Source organism: Engystomops pustulosus, chromosome 3 (genome assembly GCF_040894005.1).
Source record: "Engystomops pustulosus chromosome 3, aEngPut4.maternal, whole genome shotgun sequence".
Taxonomy (NCBI): Eukaryota; Metazoa; Chordata; class Amphibia; order Anura; family Leptodactylidae; genus Engystomops; species Engystomops pustulosus.
In genome coordinates this window covers 148204003-148221312 of record NC_092413.1, presented here as the reverse complement: position 1 = coordinate 148221312, position 17310 = coordinate 148204003, and the positions used below count along the sequence as shown (strand labels likewise).

The window sequence follows — 17310 nt, the reverse complement described above, 5'->3', positions numbered from 1 at the left end:
TCATTAAAGCTTGTTTTGGACAAATGTAGAAAATAACTTTGTGAAGGAGAAGTATGATAACCAGTGAAAAGGAGTAAAAAGAGAAAAAGTTATCCAACCCAAATCAGCTTCCGATTCAACAACTACTTCAATACTATTCTATGTGATAGTTTCCACCACTTTTCCTATGGTCAATAGCAAATTTTTGCTTATATAATACACTCTATAGAAATGCTTGCATTTTTATGCTGTAAGTGATCTAGAATGTAACCACCACATTTTAATAATTTGATATTATAACATTTTTCCAAAATTAATGTTATATACACACAGTATTCTATTGGATAGGATTACCACTTTAGCAATTATTATTAGCAAAGTCCTTACCTTTCTCTAGTACGTGTTTTCTTTCTGTAGCAGTAGATAATCAGAATGATAATGGCAGTAACAAGAACAACAAAGGCAAGAGATCCGAACAATATTCCAAAGAAAGCGTTTAGGTTTATTGCAAGGTTTTCACATGTATCCCCATAAGCTGTGTACATGGAGAATGAGGCACAACTAGAAGAGTAAAACACAATGGTTGAAAATTGGTAAGTTTAGGCGTTAGGTGTTCATGTAAAAACTTAAATGTGTCTGGGTTTAACTCAAATGAAAGGATATTATCTGTTGTTTATTCTTGAATTTATTTATAGAACATGAAATCATGAAATTTTTTCAAGTTGTATTGAAAATTCTGCACGCACACAGCAGTTGACCTGCACAGATCTGCACAGTAGAATGGTAAAGCCTTAGGTTCTGTTTAATGCATCCATAGGCAACATAATAGGACTAAACATAATGCTGCATATTATCTAAGGGCCGTGCACCAGTTTTCTGTCAGACTTTGCACATTCTTTTAGATGCAAACTGCTTGCAAAGATATTTAAGAAGTGTCCGTCTCTCATTTCTGCACTGCAAGGGGTGTTTTGGTGCACAGTCGGACCATGTGCCAGATTTACCATGCAAAGTCCGACAGAAGTGTGTTGTACTCCCTATGTTAAAGGTTCACCAAAAAAAAAGTGTTGCACTCTGTCGGAACAGTGCAGGGAGCGCCGGATTCATGAACAAAGTGCATCAGAAATCCTGAATCTGGTGAGCTCTGCACACTACACAGGCAAACTGCACATAGTACAGACTTCACTGTTCTTAGTAAATGTTCCCCAATATTTATCAAATGACATTTAGTGAGAAACTGGTTTACATGTATGTGTTTAGTTGACAAACAATACATAACCATGGGACAACTAATAGAACTGTATGTGAAAGCTGATGTTACTGCACTGTGTATTTCCATAGCTGCCAGTATGTGGGTGATGTGTAACATCACTGTCTGCGGGTGATATTTTTGGCCCAGTTCACACTTGTGTCATAGAAGAGTGAAATGGAAAAAAATAAAGAATGTATACAGAAGGGTAGCTTCAGTTATGTATAGTTGAAACTATTTTCCCACTATAAGCAACAGAGGCCATAAAGGAAGCTTCTGAATGCAAGTGTGAACTCAGATTACATGGCCGTTTATCAATAGATGATTGAAACATGGGTGTCTGTCTCTATGCGGTTATATCACTTTAAATAAAGTTAACTGTAAAAAAACAAGTCAGAAGAATCGCATGAATCAAGATGCTGAGGAGATGACATGTGTAAAGGTCATAAGACTGATGCCATGTTAAGCCCATTGCAGTTCTGATAAAAAATATGCTACTGTCCATATCAGATTGACGCCTGTGAGGTCTGTACCAATAGATCTATGATTAGATGTCTATTAATAACCATTATAAATCCAATCAAGAGAGTCAGGACATTTTTATGAAGTGCTGAACAAGATTGTTTTAGTTGGTGTTGATGGTTAAAATGTAGCTTTACATTGTATATATAACATATTGGATACTGATGTACCAACTAAAAATATATAAGCTGAAATTTACCGGCAGATAGGTCCATTCTGTTTGTGTTCACAAACTGCATTATTGTGGCAGTATCCCAAAAGACAGGGAGACACACATGTAAATCCACTGTCCGAAAAATTTAAGATGTAGCCCAGGAATCCAGTATTGTTACAGTTGAAGTAATCTTCCAGCTGACTCATGGAAGCTAAAAACAAAGATTTCATGTTATGACATTATTGACAATAATTACATTGTACACACTAGATCAGTGGTTCTCAACCTTTCTAATGCTGTGACCCCGCAATAAAGTTCCTCATGTTGCAGTGACCCCAAACCATGTACAAGAATATAACGACTATAATACTGCCCCCTATGTACAAGAATATAAATACTATAATACTGCCCCTATGTACAAGAATATAACTATTATAATACTTCCACCTATGTACAAGAATATAACTACTATAATACTGCCCCCTATGTACAAGAATATAACTACTATAATACTGCCCCTTATGTACAAGAATATAACTACTATAATACTGCCCCTATGTACAGGAATATAACTACTATAATACTGCCCGCTATGTACAAGAATATAACTACTATAATACTTCCACCTATGTACAAGAATATAACTACTATAATACTGCCCCCTATGTACAAGAATATAACTACTATAATACTGCCCCTTATGTACAAGAATATAACTACTATAATACTGCCCCTATGTACAAGAATATAACTACTATAATACTGCTCCCTATGTACAAGAATATAACTACTATAATACTGCCCCTTATGTACAAGAATATAACTACTATAATACTGCCCGCTATGTACAAGAATATAACTACTATAATACTTCCACCTATGTACAAGAATATAACTACTATAATACTGCCCCCTATGTACAAGAATATAACTACTATAATACTGCCCCCTATGTACAAGAATATAACTACTATAATACAGCCCCTATGTACAAGAATATAACTACTATAATACTGCTCCTATGTACAAGAATATAACTACTATAATACTGCTCCTATGTACAAGAATATAACTACTATAATACTGCCCCCTATGTGCAAGAATATAACTACTATAATACTGCCCCCTATGTACAAGAATATAACTACTATAATACTGCCCCCTATGTACAAGAATATAACTACCATAATACTGCCCCCTATGTACAAGAATATAACTACTAAAATACTCTCCTATATACAGGAATATAACTACTATAATACTGCCCCCTATGTACAGGAATATAACTACTATAATACTGCTCCTATGTACAGGAATATAACTACTATAATACTGCCCCCTATGTACAAGAATATAACTACCATAATACTGCTCCTATGTACAAGAATATAACTACTATAATACTGTCCCCTATGTACCAGAATATAACTACTATAATACTGTTCCCTATGTACAAGAATATAACTACTATAATACTGCCCCTATGTACAAGTATATAACTACTATAAATCCAATCATGTAGCTGCACCAGCTATACTGCTAAAAGTGCTGCATGCCTCAATCTTCGGCAAGTACAAGTACAAGCCTGTATATTTTTTTGAACGCATCCGTCTTTTTTTAAAAAGTAAAAATGCCTGTACAAGCAGCTATGACGCTTATAAGGACATAGACCAATTATTCTCTATTAAAGGACATCTACTGCAAGATTAGTGTTGGTAGTTTGTCCTTTTTAGCATGCTTGCTAGCTAGGGGATACTGGCAGTGTCTTTTAATCAGGCATAGGACGTCCAAATTACAAACAAAAGAACTTTATGAATATATCTGAAGGAACCTCAGGATACGTAAGGAATGGTGTTCTTGCGTGGATGCAAAATTTGCAGACAATTGTCTGATAGCACCAGCTGTCTGTGAAGACCGGGCGTGACAGAGGGCGGTATAGTAACTGGAGGGGGGCCTGCATAATTAGTTGATGGCAGAGCCATGAGGCACTCAGGTTAAGTCAGCCTGAGCGCCTCAAACTCATTTACATATTTTTTTTCAATTACAAGTCAATTTCTTTGTAAATTGGATGTCCTATAACTAATAAAAATATATAGCATTAGGAGCATGCTTATTAGGACACTTTACCATCAGCAACCTGGTGGTAGACTGTCCTTTGAGATAGAAAGTCCTTCTCAAATCCAATGTTGCAATCAGAATAATACCTGGATCAAAACTTCTTCAGAAGTCGTACTCTCATAAGTAAGCCCAATAGACCTGTTATGACCATGTCATGAATATACTGATCTATGCCATTTTGCACTATAAATACTGGCATATTTTCTGCAATCATTACCTCCTGATGTAGGGTATCACATAGCTGTAAAGAGCCTTTTCCTAGACCTTTGTACTGACTACTGGACTAACAGTTGTGACAAAGTAAAAAGCAAAAGCCAAGAAGACTCCTTAGATGGGTCAAATATTCATAAATTCTTGTGATGTTTCAGCCACAATGGCCTTTGTCAATAAGTAGAACCAAAAGGTAGAGGGGCAAGATGATGTGTCTGGCAGTGTGTAGGTGTAGGTATATACCACATATGAAATTATGAATACTTGAGCCATAATAAAATATGTCCTCAATATTTTGTCAGTAACTAAGGACAACTCCCTAAGTGCATCTATATAAATTGAGTACAAACATTTGTGACATAACATTGATTAAAATATTACAATTAAATGGATATAAAACATACACCGCCAATTATTAAGGTGAAACCCATGGTTGGCACACATTTACTAATGTTTCCTTTTAATTTTATAGGAGTGAGGTAGTACTAACTGTTGATGGCCTATTGTCAGAACATCTAAGTGGCTCATGTACGGTCCGTTGTTTTGTACTGTTGGAAAACCCTGTAGTAGCCAGGGACCATCACTGCAACTGTAGATTCCCTTTTGGGTGATCACTGGGACACAGAACCAACTACCGTACTTTAGGATCAGTGCCCTCAATTTACACAATGCAAATCAGCTCATTGGTGTTGGGTGCTGGGTTTTGCCCCCGCCCATTCAATCAAAATCCTGCTGAAGATAGGATATTAATAAGATATTCACGGTGATCCCTTTAAGCTACAATTGTTTTAAACTTTCAGTTCAAATCAGTCTGCATGTTCATAAATATTTATTACAACCTTATTTATTACCAGTTGCAGTATCCCTTAAATGCGGAAATATACTATGCTGAAAAACCACCAAAACCAAGTTTAGTTTGCTCCAAATGTCCAAAGAATATATTTGAAGTAGCATTTTGTATATATAATGTATATATATTATGAATGATCCCTATTGTCTTCAAAAATAAGAGAAGCAAAAGAAAAAAATAAAATGTTACCTATAGCTACATCAGTGAAGTTGTCCATAGTCAGTAGGCCAAATGAAACTGGTGCAATATCCCTCCTCCTCCGGTTACTGGACTTAGAATTGAACAGAGTCATTATGGTCTGGACAAGGTTTTCATTCAGGAGTTTGATTATCGTGGCATTGTTGCTGTATGTAAAGTCTGACGTAATTTGACTTAGAGCTTTGCCATTCACATTGCTGAGAAAAGATGGAACATTTAACATCAGCTTCTGTTACTGTATTTTTTACAAATGAATAAAATGTGTATTTTTCTTTCCTATACAATGTTTTTCCATGAAACCTCATGTTGTGTATCTACCCATTGTTGTACCACAATGTATTTTTACTCTATAGCTGCTGGCTGGTAAGGCTCGCCTTTGTAGTGCTAGTGTATACATAGTAGTAGCTGTTAGAAATGTGTGGGTTCAGCATCAGGAGGGAAGTAGCTGCAACCTCTGAGAAAAGCAGGGGAAGGCTAATCCTGACAAAGACTCCCACCAGATTACAAATGGACTGTACTTGTCCCCTTGCCCTGCCTCCCTCAACCAGAGAGCACATTGCTAACAGCATGAAACAGTCAAGATGGGGAGGGCTGGAGTGCACATCTAAGCCACCAGCATGAATCTATCAGCCCTGCCAGACTGCTACTACTGCTCACATGCACATGGATTCTCCTTCCATTGCACTTAGTTACCCTTTAGTAAAAATATGTGAATATGTGCAACGCAGTGTGCTTGTGACTTAAAGGGAACCTGTCACCAGGAGACCCATTTTTAGCACTCCCCCAGTCCCCACAGAGCATAGTACATATACTGCCAAAGTGTTTCTGTATTAAAAATTGGTTTTACAGAAAAAAAGATATGTTATATTGTACCTTTCATTAGCATCTTCTGTGTGACTAGGCAGTTGCCTTTTGGGAGGAGCTGGAAAGGAGCAGTTTTTTCCCCCACACTTGGGGAACAGCTTCTCCATGTGAACTTTTCAAATATATGAAAACACTCATCACTTGGCTTAGCGACGCCCCCTGCTGCTCTACAGCCAATCCCGAGTGAGGGGAGTTATTCATTTATTTGAAAAGGTCACATGTTTCCCAAGGGTGGGGGGGGGGGACGGCTCCTTTCCAGCTCCTCCCAAAAGGCAACTGCCTAGTCACACAGCAGATGTTAATGAAAGGTACAATATAACATATCTTTTTTTCTGTAAAACCAATTTTTTATACAAAAACACTTTGGCAGTGTATGTACTATGCTCTGTGGGGACTGGGGGAGTGCCAAAAATGGGTCTCCTGGTTTCATAGTTTCATAGTTTATACGGTTGAAAAAAGACACTTGTCCATCAAGTTCAACCAAGGAAGGGTAGGGATTGGATGAGGAAGGGATTTAGGGAAAACAACAATCAATAACAATCAATCATAACAATCAATGTTATTTAGCTGTAAAAAGGCATCTAGACCCTTCTTGAAGCTATCCGCTGAGGCAGGCTATTCCACAGATTGACCGTTCTCATAGTAAAAAAGCCCTGTCGCCTCCGGTGATTAGACCTTGTTTTCTCCAAACGGAGACAGTGCCCCCTCGTCATTTGATTTGATTTAATCTGGAACAACTTACCACCATATTTTTTGTATGGACCATTCATATATTTATATAAATTAATCATGTCCCCTCGTAGTCGTCTCTTTTCCAGACTAAATAAATTTAGTTGTTTTAATCTTTCCTCATAACTAAGACCCTCCATACCCCTTATCAGTTTTGTGGCTCTACGTTGAACCCTCTCCAGCTCCAGGGCATCCTTTTTATGGACCGGTGCCCAGAACTGCACAGCATATTCCAGGTGTGGCCGAACCAGTGCCTTGTATAGTGGTAATATTACATCCCTATCACGAGAGTCCATTCCACTTTTGATACATGACATGATCCTACTAGCTTTAGAGGCAGCTGATTGACATTGCATGGTGACAGGTTCCTTTTAATCCTCCCAATAGATATAATTTAAATTGTAGAGACTGATCACCTCTGTGAGCCATCTAGTGTTTATAATTAGAGATGAGCGAGCATTAAAATGCTCGGGTACTCGTTACTCGAGCCGAACATTTCCTGATGCTCGAGTGCTCGTTTCGAGTAACGAGCCCCATTGAAATCAATGGGAGACCCGAGCATTTTTTAGTAAAATTAAAAACTGAACGAGCACTGTGAAAGAACACAGTGCAGAACAGATTGCAGATGTTCGGGAACATCTGCGATCTGTTCCGGAGACACGCGTGCAGAACGATGTTCTCTGCAATAGTATTTGAAGAACAATATGTGTGAAGAACAACTTGCAGATGTTTGGAAACATCTGCAAGTTGTTCTTCACACATATTGTTCTTCAAATACTATTGCGGAGAACAACGTTCTGCAAGCGTGTCTCCGGGACATCTGCGATCTGCTCCGGAGACACGGTGTTCTCCACAATAGTATTCGAAGAACAATATGTGTAGAGAACAACTTGCAGATGTTGTCAAACATCTGCAAGTTGTTCTTCACACATATTGTTCTTCAAATACTATTGCACCGTGCAAGCGTGTCTCCGGAACATCTGCGATCTGCTCCGGAGACACGCGTGCAGAACGGTGTTCTCCGCAATAGTATTTGAAGAACAATATGTGTGAAGAACAACTTGCAGATGTTTGACAACATCTGCAAGTTGTTCTCTACAAATATTGTTCTTCGAATACTATTGCGGAGAACACCGTTCTGCACGCGTGTCTCCGGAACAGATCGCAGATGTTCGCGAACATCTGCAATCTATTCTGCACAGTGTTCTTTCACTGTGTTCTTCAATTAAATGATTAAATTAAATGTTTTAATTGTATTTTTTTACTGTTCTTTACTTTTTTTTTTTTAAATTAAATGCTCGTTATCGAGCAGGGCAAATACTCGTCCGAGCAACGAGCCGGTCCGAGTATGCTAATACTCGACCGAGCATCAAGCTCGGACGAGTATACTCGCTCATCACTATTTATAATTGATAATGCAGCTGGTTAATATCTGCCTGGGGAGGAATGTTATTGATTGTAACCAATCAAATGCATTGTTAGTCACCTATGTTACAAAGGTGCTGGTTGGATAACCTGTCCTGGACACCCAAGGCAAGGTTATAAAAACCTTTGGATTGAAAACTTCTCTCTCTCTTCTCTCCTGAGCTTCTTGAGAAGCACATGTGTCTGAGGCTTGCTGCCCAAATATATGGCCTACAAATAAGGTCCCTGCAGGTCTCTCCCATCAAAAGTCTATATAATACCCTGCTGGTGAAGCAGCCATTCATTTCCAGCCTGAAGCTACCAATACCAGGATGTGAGCAATCCCTGCCGAACATCATCCAACTAGCAACCTTGAACTAGTTAAAGCTGTTATCTGCTGTTGTTACTGTTGTCCTGCTCTGGAAAAAAGGAACTGTAAGTTTATGGTTGACATACCTTGTCTCTTTGTGATCTCTGCCACAAGCTGCTAACACCAAGGACACCCCATTTACCATCACCCATGGATCCCTACACCTACATCTGGAGTGCCCCTGGGAGAATTATCATCCATCTGCAGCATCCCCCTATTTTATTGCAAATCTTCCATGCCAGATACCTGCCTGGCATAGATGAGGCCTGTTCCTCTGGTACCGTGCGACCATGACACAGACAAGAAAGCTCAGCCAGCAACTTAGGTACCAAAGGGAATCCAGTTGTCTCCAATCCCCCCCAAAAAAGCTAGGCTTTTCATATGGGATAGGGATGGCATATGGGATAGGGGATGGCATAGGGGATATTGCATATGTGACTGAAGTTGGCTTAATTTATACAAACATTGCATGGTCATAGATGTGTGAGTTTGATTATATGTATTAGTATGAGTATGTACTATATGTGCTGTTACAGGGGATATTATTCATAACTGGACCCTCTGCTCTATTATTATATATATTACATATAGTGTAAATGGATACAGTATATACTGATAGCAGCCACTGATACTCTGTGGTGAGATGTCAGTGTGTACTGAAGCCATTGGGTCATTAACATACCAAAAGGCTTTGAACAGTAAGAAGCCACCATGAACCAGGTGTGAGATTCCCTGCACACACTGGGGTCTATCCTAAGAGGGTCTTAGGGTGGAGTTATAGGTGGTGGGAAGGGACTACACACAAGGATATTTAAGCATGGTAAAAACAGAAATCAGTCTCTTTTGGCTCTTGCTCCTGACCTCCCCGGACGTACAGCACTTAACAAAGGACCAGGTCATATATTGTGTGTGCTTTCTGTGTATGTATATAGCTTTATAAGAGTAATTATAACATAGTACTTATTATAATATAGTAGACTTTATACGTGTACCTATAGATATTCCAGGTGTTATGTGTTTTACCATATATATACATAGCTAAGTGTTTACAGTGAGTGTGTATATATTAGCGTAACTATATGTATAACCTGTAGCCGTATCCCATTCACACGTGGATCTGTGCCCTGCACGTGTATTGGAGTAGATATATAGATGCTATTGTGCATGAGTCTCTATATGTATATGTACATGTATATGGTCAGGTACTGGATGTAACTCCTGATTCAGGGTACATCCAGGAGTTTCTGTAGTGTTAACTATATATTGTATATACATACACATTACTGCGTCCGGGAGGGGTTAGGAGAAGAAGGTTTGTCTCTATGTATTTTGTATTGTATTTTATGTAGTTACTTTGTCACATGTATGTTGTTAGTAAAGTCTTTTTGTATATAAGTATCTGCGAGGGTTGTATGTTATTCCTGTGATATTTGAAGGACTGGAATAGGTGCTTATGGTAAATAGCACAGAGTAAGGGGCTGGACAGAACCACTGTAGCCTAGAGGAACGGAACAGAAACCCAACCCCCCAAAGCCCCCTTTATCAATGGCAAGCCAGGCCCAAATGTCATGATCCATCTATATTAGGATATAGTGATGAAATTGTTGTTATACTGTGAACTTAGGTTACTAGACTGGGTAGGTTCGGACAGGTAGCACAGTTTCATCTGAGGCCTAGTATGAGTGTGATTATTGGCAGCGGATCTATATAAGTTCAGTTCTTAGGATTCTGGTTGTTTTCTGTTATCAGACCCTTGTGAGGTGACCCTGGTGTGAGGGTCTTTGCTTTGTATAGTCCTTAGTACAGGAGTAACACAGATCGCAGGGATACAATGACTGGCAAAGTGGAACATGTGATTTTTGAAAAGTTGAGTAAATGTAGTTCGTTTAACCCTGTGTTATCTAAGAAAGAGGAATCTATTGAGCTGCTCTGGGAATCCCTGGTAGAGCAGGCGAGTTCCTATGATAAGTTGCATATTGCTAAGCGCAGTGTATTGAACCAGACATCTAAGAGGCTCCACATGATGGCCAAGCTTGTGTGTGTATTTGAGGAGGCCATTAGTAAGATGGAGAAGATAGATGGAGACAAAGGATCAAAGGTTCCTGAAGATTTGCATTGCAATTGTTGTAAGGAAGGGGTTAAACAGCTGTGCAGCTTAGAGACAAAATTGGAAGAGCAAATGGAGGCTGTAAAACAGAGGGACAGCCGCATACACACGCTGCAGTCTCACGTAGCTGAGAAGGAGAAGTATTATGCAGATGTGGATAAGGTGTTTATACAGTTATACATGGAAATAACCGAATATAAGCAAAAAGCAGAAAATACTGAGGTGATTATTGACAACTTGAAATGTGAAATAGCAAAAAGGGATGAGATCATCTGTAGCATGCAGACGTCCATCAAAGAGTCTTTGCCCACGAAACAAGTTTGTGTTTCGAGTGCAAACAGGGGGAGAGATGAGACTGAACCTGCGGCTGCTACAGATCACTCCACACCCCTGCTTGTTACTAGGCCTGGACTAGTGGGCAGTGTAGTGGATGGAGGGACAAGCATTGCTGTTGGGATAAATGGAGGATTAGAGGGCGACTCTGAGACGTCACTGATCAGACATAACCTGCATGTGTGTGACAGTAAGGTACAGGAAGCACAATCTTCCCATAAGATGGAGAGGATGCAATATCTGTTGAATATATGTAAATATATCCCAAGCTATGATGAAAATTTAGATCCCTTCACTTCCTGTGACACGTTCGAAGGTTATTGTAAGAAATTTTCTGTTCCAATGGAACATCGCATGGAGCTGTTCAAGCTATGGCTACCACCACATCTTTACCAAAGATATGAGGCCATAGGGAAAGCAGCCCCCAGTAACGGCCGATTTCATGATGAGGGAGACAGACTTTCCATCCTCATGAAATTGGTAACAGGGCATTTGGATGTCACCCCAGACATACTGGTTAACTTCAGACCAACCATCTATGATGAGCCCTTGTCTCTGTGTGGGAGGTTTGAAGTTATGTATAGAAAGGTGACTAAGAATCATAGTCCAGGAACCCCACAAGGCATGATCCGGATGTTTGTGGAGAAGTTTCCATATCTTGACACCACAATTAGATTGAATGCAGCAAAAGAAGCTTCACTCATGGAGGCTGCCCTGGTAATAGAACAGGTCAGACAGGATCTACTCAAAGATAGAAGGTCTATAAAGATCAGGAAACAGATAGCAATTCACCCCAGACTGCAAGGAACCCATGTACAAAAGAAAGCATCTCCCAGCCAAATATTGAGGAAGTGGGGAAGTCTTAGGTGTTTTCACTGTTTACAGTATGGACATATAAAGAGGTTCTGTCCACAAAGGGTTAACCTGTATGAACGGGGGATGGTCTCACAAAATGAGGGGCACAAATGTGTAGCTTCACATGGAGCAGGACCACACAACTGTACAACAGACAGCCCTACTGGGAATGTGCTGCAATAGGCTTAAAGTTGGGGATCCATAATATACTTGGCCAAAATTAGTAAAATCATGGATTCCCCATATAATGGCCAGGATGTGTATTGTAAACCTCATTACCTCTCATTGCTTGGTGATGAGATTCTATCACCTAGAAGGGGGGAGGGAGGAGGTTTACTGTTACTGAACCTGTGTAAATAGTCTGTTTGTAACAAGTGTTAATGAGGTCCAGTCCTTTTGTTTTCAACAGCTCAGAGGAGCAGAAGTACAAGGGAAGTGTATTGTCCTGAAGTCAGGCCTCTGCCTGTAAAGACAAAGGTGTTAATTGTAATAACAAATTTGGTCTTTCTTTATGTTTGCATTTTTGTGTTGGTAATATGATGGTTCTTAAGCTAATGTTGCACACAGAATTCTCTGCTCTCAGTGATTGGAAGCATTTACCTGGTAACATGTTGGACAATTACAAAATAATATCCACTAAGATTGGTTGTATATTCTCTCTAATTTCTGGCACCCCAGTAATTAAAATTCGGGTAGAGGGGTGATTACCTGCCCCTGTCTAAGTGCAATAGGTCTCAGGAAAGAAAGTGGTCAACTATCTCTAGGACCTATGGAGCGTACAGTGTAATCCGCCAGCAAAGTCCGCGGCGCAGCCAATAGTCCGTGGGGCATAGCTCTCGCTATTGGGGATTCTGCAGGGAGTGGGTAAAACCACGGTGAACTGCAGAGGCGCAGTATGGCACAATGACTGTTCAGTCGGACGCGGGTCTTTTAAGCTGCCGGTCAAAGGGGAAGCACCATAGGAGTGAGATTCCCAGCCTTGGTTTATACCGTGTGATCTGAAGGTGCCAGGTATACAGTATATAAAGCTTGCTTTTTGCTAACCAATATCTTAGTGGTATATCTGAGGTAAAGGCTCTGTCCACAGGGGGAGAACATCATGTCTCCTGATTGATGCTGTATCATGCGGCAGTCACTGAGGATTCCTCCTCTATGCAGTGTCCTCTTCCATTGATCATTCCAGGTGGGAACACACAGAGAAGCAGTGAGTGTCTGTCTACTGAAGGAAGTGCAACTAGCCAATCCCTCTTCTACAAAGATGGCGTGAAAGCTGGAACCATCCATCCAAAGATTGGGCCAAATATGCAAATGAACTTGTGATGTGCACTCAAGACCATATGGACTGTGACCTCTAGATGAAATATAATCTTAATGTCTTTCTGTTTTTATTTTACACCCATACATGAAAGGGTGATTTTTGGTTGTATTTGTCTTTATTTTGTACTTAGTTTGTTTTATTTTATGTCAAACATCATCACATAGAAGAGCAGACTCCAGCATAGTGTGTCAGGCGTCTGACATCAGGGGGAGATGTTACAGGGGATATTATTCATAACTGGACCCTCTGCTCTATTATTATATATATTACATATAGTGTAAATGGATACAGTATATACTGATAGCAGCCACTGATACTCTGGGGTGAGATGTCAGTGTGTACTGAAGCCATTGGGTCATTAACATACCAAAAGGCTTTGAACAGTAAGAAGCCACCATGAACCAGGTGTGAGATTCCCTGCACACACTGGGGTCTATCCTAAGAGGGTCTTAGGGTGGAGTTATAGGTGGTGGGAAGGGACTACACACAAGGATATTTAAGCATGGTAAAAACAGAAATCAGTCTCTTTTGGCTCTTGCTCCTGACCTCCCCGGACGTACAGCACTTAACAAAGGACCAGGTCATATATTGTGTGTGCTTTCTGTGTATGTATATAGCTTTATAAGAGTAATTATAACATAGTACTTATTATAATATAGTAGACTTTATACGTGTACCTATAGATATTCCAGGTGTTATGTGTTTTACCATATATATACATAGCTAAGTGTTTACAGTGAGTGTGTATATATTAGCGTAACTATATGTATAACCTGTAGCCGTATCCCATTCCTACGTGGATCTGTGCCCTGCACGTGTATTGGAGTAGATATATAGATGCTATTGTGCATGAGTCTCTATATGTATATGTACATGTATATGGTCAGGTACTGGATGTAACTCCTGATTCAGGGTACATCCAGGAGTTTCTGTAGTGTTAACTATATATTGTATATACATACACATTACTGCGTCCGGGAGGGGTTAGGAGAAGAAGGTTTGTCTATATGTATTTTGTATTGTATTTTATTTAGTTACTTTGTCACATGTATGTTGTTAGTAAAGTGTTTTTGTATATAAGTATCTGCGAGGGTTGTATGTTATTCCTGTGATATTTGAAGGACTGGAATAGGTGCTTATGGTAAATAGCACAGAGTAAGGGGCTGGACAGAACCACTGTAGCCTAGAGGAACGGAACAGAAACCCAATTCCCCAACCCCCCTTTATCATGTGCCTTTTAAAATCTATATTTATAATATAAATTGGAACCAGCAATGTTAATGTTGAAAAGTAATCGGAAAATAGTACTTAAATTATGGGAAACTGTCATTAGGTGTGTGATCCTGATGGTTGTCTAGTCTAACTGTGCACTGGTATAGTGCGTGACATTATAAATCACCCAATTGTTCTCTGTGGTAAGGACAAGACAACTCCTAAGACTACATGGATTTATTTCATGGTACCCTGGAAAGCATATTATTATATAGACTTAGTGAATTTCTATAATTATGCTGTGTTGCTCTGCTGCTATCTACTGGATACATGAACTGTTACTGTTATGCCATGGATATGGTCTTAGCAAAATCCATGCAAATTTAATTTCAAAGCTTAATAAATGCTTAAGAAACTTCTACTCTCATCTACAAAGCTCTGCATAATGCTGCACCTCACTACCTCTCCTCTCTTATCTCAGTCTATTGCCCAACATGTACACTTCAATCTGCCAGTGATCTTAGATTATTGTCTACCTTAATTTAAACCTCTCACACACTTCTCTAGAATTTCTCCCAAGCTGCACTGATTCTATAGAATGCTCTACCCCGGACTATCAGACTAATACCCTACTTCCACAGTTTCAAACGTGCCATCTCTTTAGGCAAGCCTATCACACTCACTAACTGTATGAAATTTCAACTCTCTCTTTACTAACCCATCCTGGTTATTCTTCCAATCTGTTATCCAGCATACACTGGATACCAAACTACAGGTTTCTCTTCAGTCCCATTGACCTTGGACTCTGTATATAATTTGGTGTCTGATGACTGGTTCAAGCAACAACATCTTTATTTAATATATTATATTATTTTATTCCCCTATAAAGAATGACTGGATCATTATACAAGCTCTTATACCTCTGGTATTAGCCCCTTCATCCTCATTGACTGTACGCTCTTGCGAGCAGGGTCCTCACTCCTATTGTTCCATGTGATTGTTTCTACTCTGTAATGTATAGTATTTTATTTGTATATGTTCCCATATGATTTGTAAAGCGCTACGGAATATGATGGTGCTAAATAAATAAAGATTAATATTATTATCCATGGGCCAATATTTATGTAATTTGAAAACACTGTATAATATGCAGAGATAATGTTCCAAAAATAGATGCAAAAATACCAACCTGAGCAAAACCTTGCTGATCTTATCAAATGCCACAATATCTTGAAGATAACTTGAGGACTGAAAACATGAATTATGCATGTTAGTAAAAGGCTACTTCAAATTCCTCTACATTTTTTTCTATACTCACAAATGTATGCACTCTTTCACACATACACATTTATGCAGTGATATATACATTTATACACTTACACATATCTGTTCCAGTAGCTGCTGACCACCTTGGGCAAGTACATGCCAGGAATTAGAGATGATAGATCCCCAGTTCTGTTGTGCTGCTCTCTCCCACAACATTTCTTATCTAAACTGCCTATACATGTTTTGTACTGTGGAAGATATGCACTGTTATATGCATATTATATACATGACAATATGTATACAATGGTGTACAGCTTCCATTCTTTAGAGCAGGGATAGGGAACCTATGGCTCGGGAGCCAGATGTGGCTCTTTTGTTGGCTGCATCTGGCTCTCAGACACATCTTTAATAAATAGTGATGGCTGCTGTGTCTCTTAGACTGATCACTGGACACAGGCAGCGATGTTATCGCTGCCTGGGTCCTTTGTGCAGCCCAGGTGCCATCGCAGCCATTGTCTAAGCCTGGGTCAAAGAGATGAGAATGGGAGCAATTAGGAGCTGGCTGCAGGGAGCGCAGGTAGGTGAATATTAATTTTCTAGGAAGCATGTGCTGTGGCTACCAATCTACTTGGGGGCATGTGCTGTGGCTACCTATCTACTTGGGGGCATGTGCTGTGGCTACCTATCTACTTGGGGAATGTGCTGTGGCTACCTATCTATTGGGGGTATGTACTGGGGGTACCTATCTACTGGGAGGCATCTGTTGTGGCTACCTATCTACTGGGGATATGTACTGGGGGTACCTATTTATTGGGAGGCATGTGAATATTGTAGGGCTCTTACGGAATACCATTTTAAAATGTGTGGCGTTCATGGCTCTTTCAGCCAAAAAGGTTCCTGACCCCTGCTTTAGTGGGTCAGGTCGGATGCCATGACACTGTGGGGCCAATAGCAGCTGCTATGGGTGCTACCACTGTAGTTGGTATATATAGGTGAACACATTTGTCTTTGCAGCTCAGCACTGCATTACAGGCTGTATTTCAGTATCAGATTAGAGATCAGATATGCATAAAATATCTTATCAAACATTTTTATCAGTACTTACTGTGCTGTTCACAGCCTGCTCAAGACGAGAATATTTGGCAGAGGACGGGTCATTGAGTCCTAAACCAGTTTCTCCTTTTATCCAGGCTCTGATTTCAACCCGTCTCTTAATAATTTCTAGGGAAAAGTATATAAATAAGCCATTTCCTTGCATACATTGTTTACTATTATTTAGCAGTTTTTGAAATATATATATTTTGATGTTTTTAACCCCAAATAGTTTTTTAAGGATTTTAATTTTATTTAGCATGCAGATTTGATACATACCTTTGTAAGGCTGCGGTATGAACGATGTTAAAATGGAAGTGCATTTATCACCAGCAAAAGGATTTGGACATTTACATTGTAAACTACAGGAAGATTGACTAACGCTACAAATTCCTCCATTACTGCAGTACACAGCAGGGCAGGATTTCACATTGCAGCTAGTCGCTGTTGTTGTGTTTGTTTGTAATTGCCCTGTTAGAATGA

The 17310-nt window shown here is 39.6% G+C and overlaps 1 protein-coding gene across 1 annotated transcript in view; it reads right to left on the bottom strand.

The window, feature by feature from the left end:
* The window catches only part of LOC140122878 (uncharacterized), a 44665-nt gene that overhangs the window by 5567 nt on the left and 21788 nt on the right, over positions 1 to 17310 (bottom strand). Inside the window, exons 21-26 of the mRNA XM_072144123.1 lie at positions 17107 to 17298; positions 16841 to 16956; positions 15659 to 15717; positions 5269 to 5474; positions 1947 to 2112; positions 367 to 540 (exon numbers count right to left, since the gene is read on the bottom strand). Coding sequence (XP_072000224.1) covers positions 367 to 540; positions 1947 to 2112; positions 5269 to 5474; positions 15659 to 15717; positions 16841 to 16956; positions 17107 to 17298 — 913 coding nt within the window. The remainder of the gene's footprint in view (positions 1 to 366; positions 541 to 1946; positions 2113 to 5268; positions 5475 to 15658; positions 15718 to 16840; positions 16957 to 17106; positions 17299 to 17310) is intronic.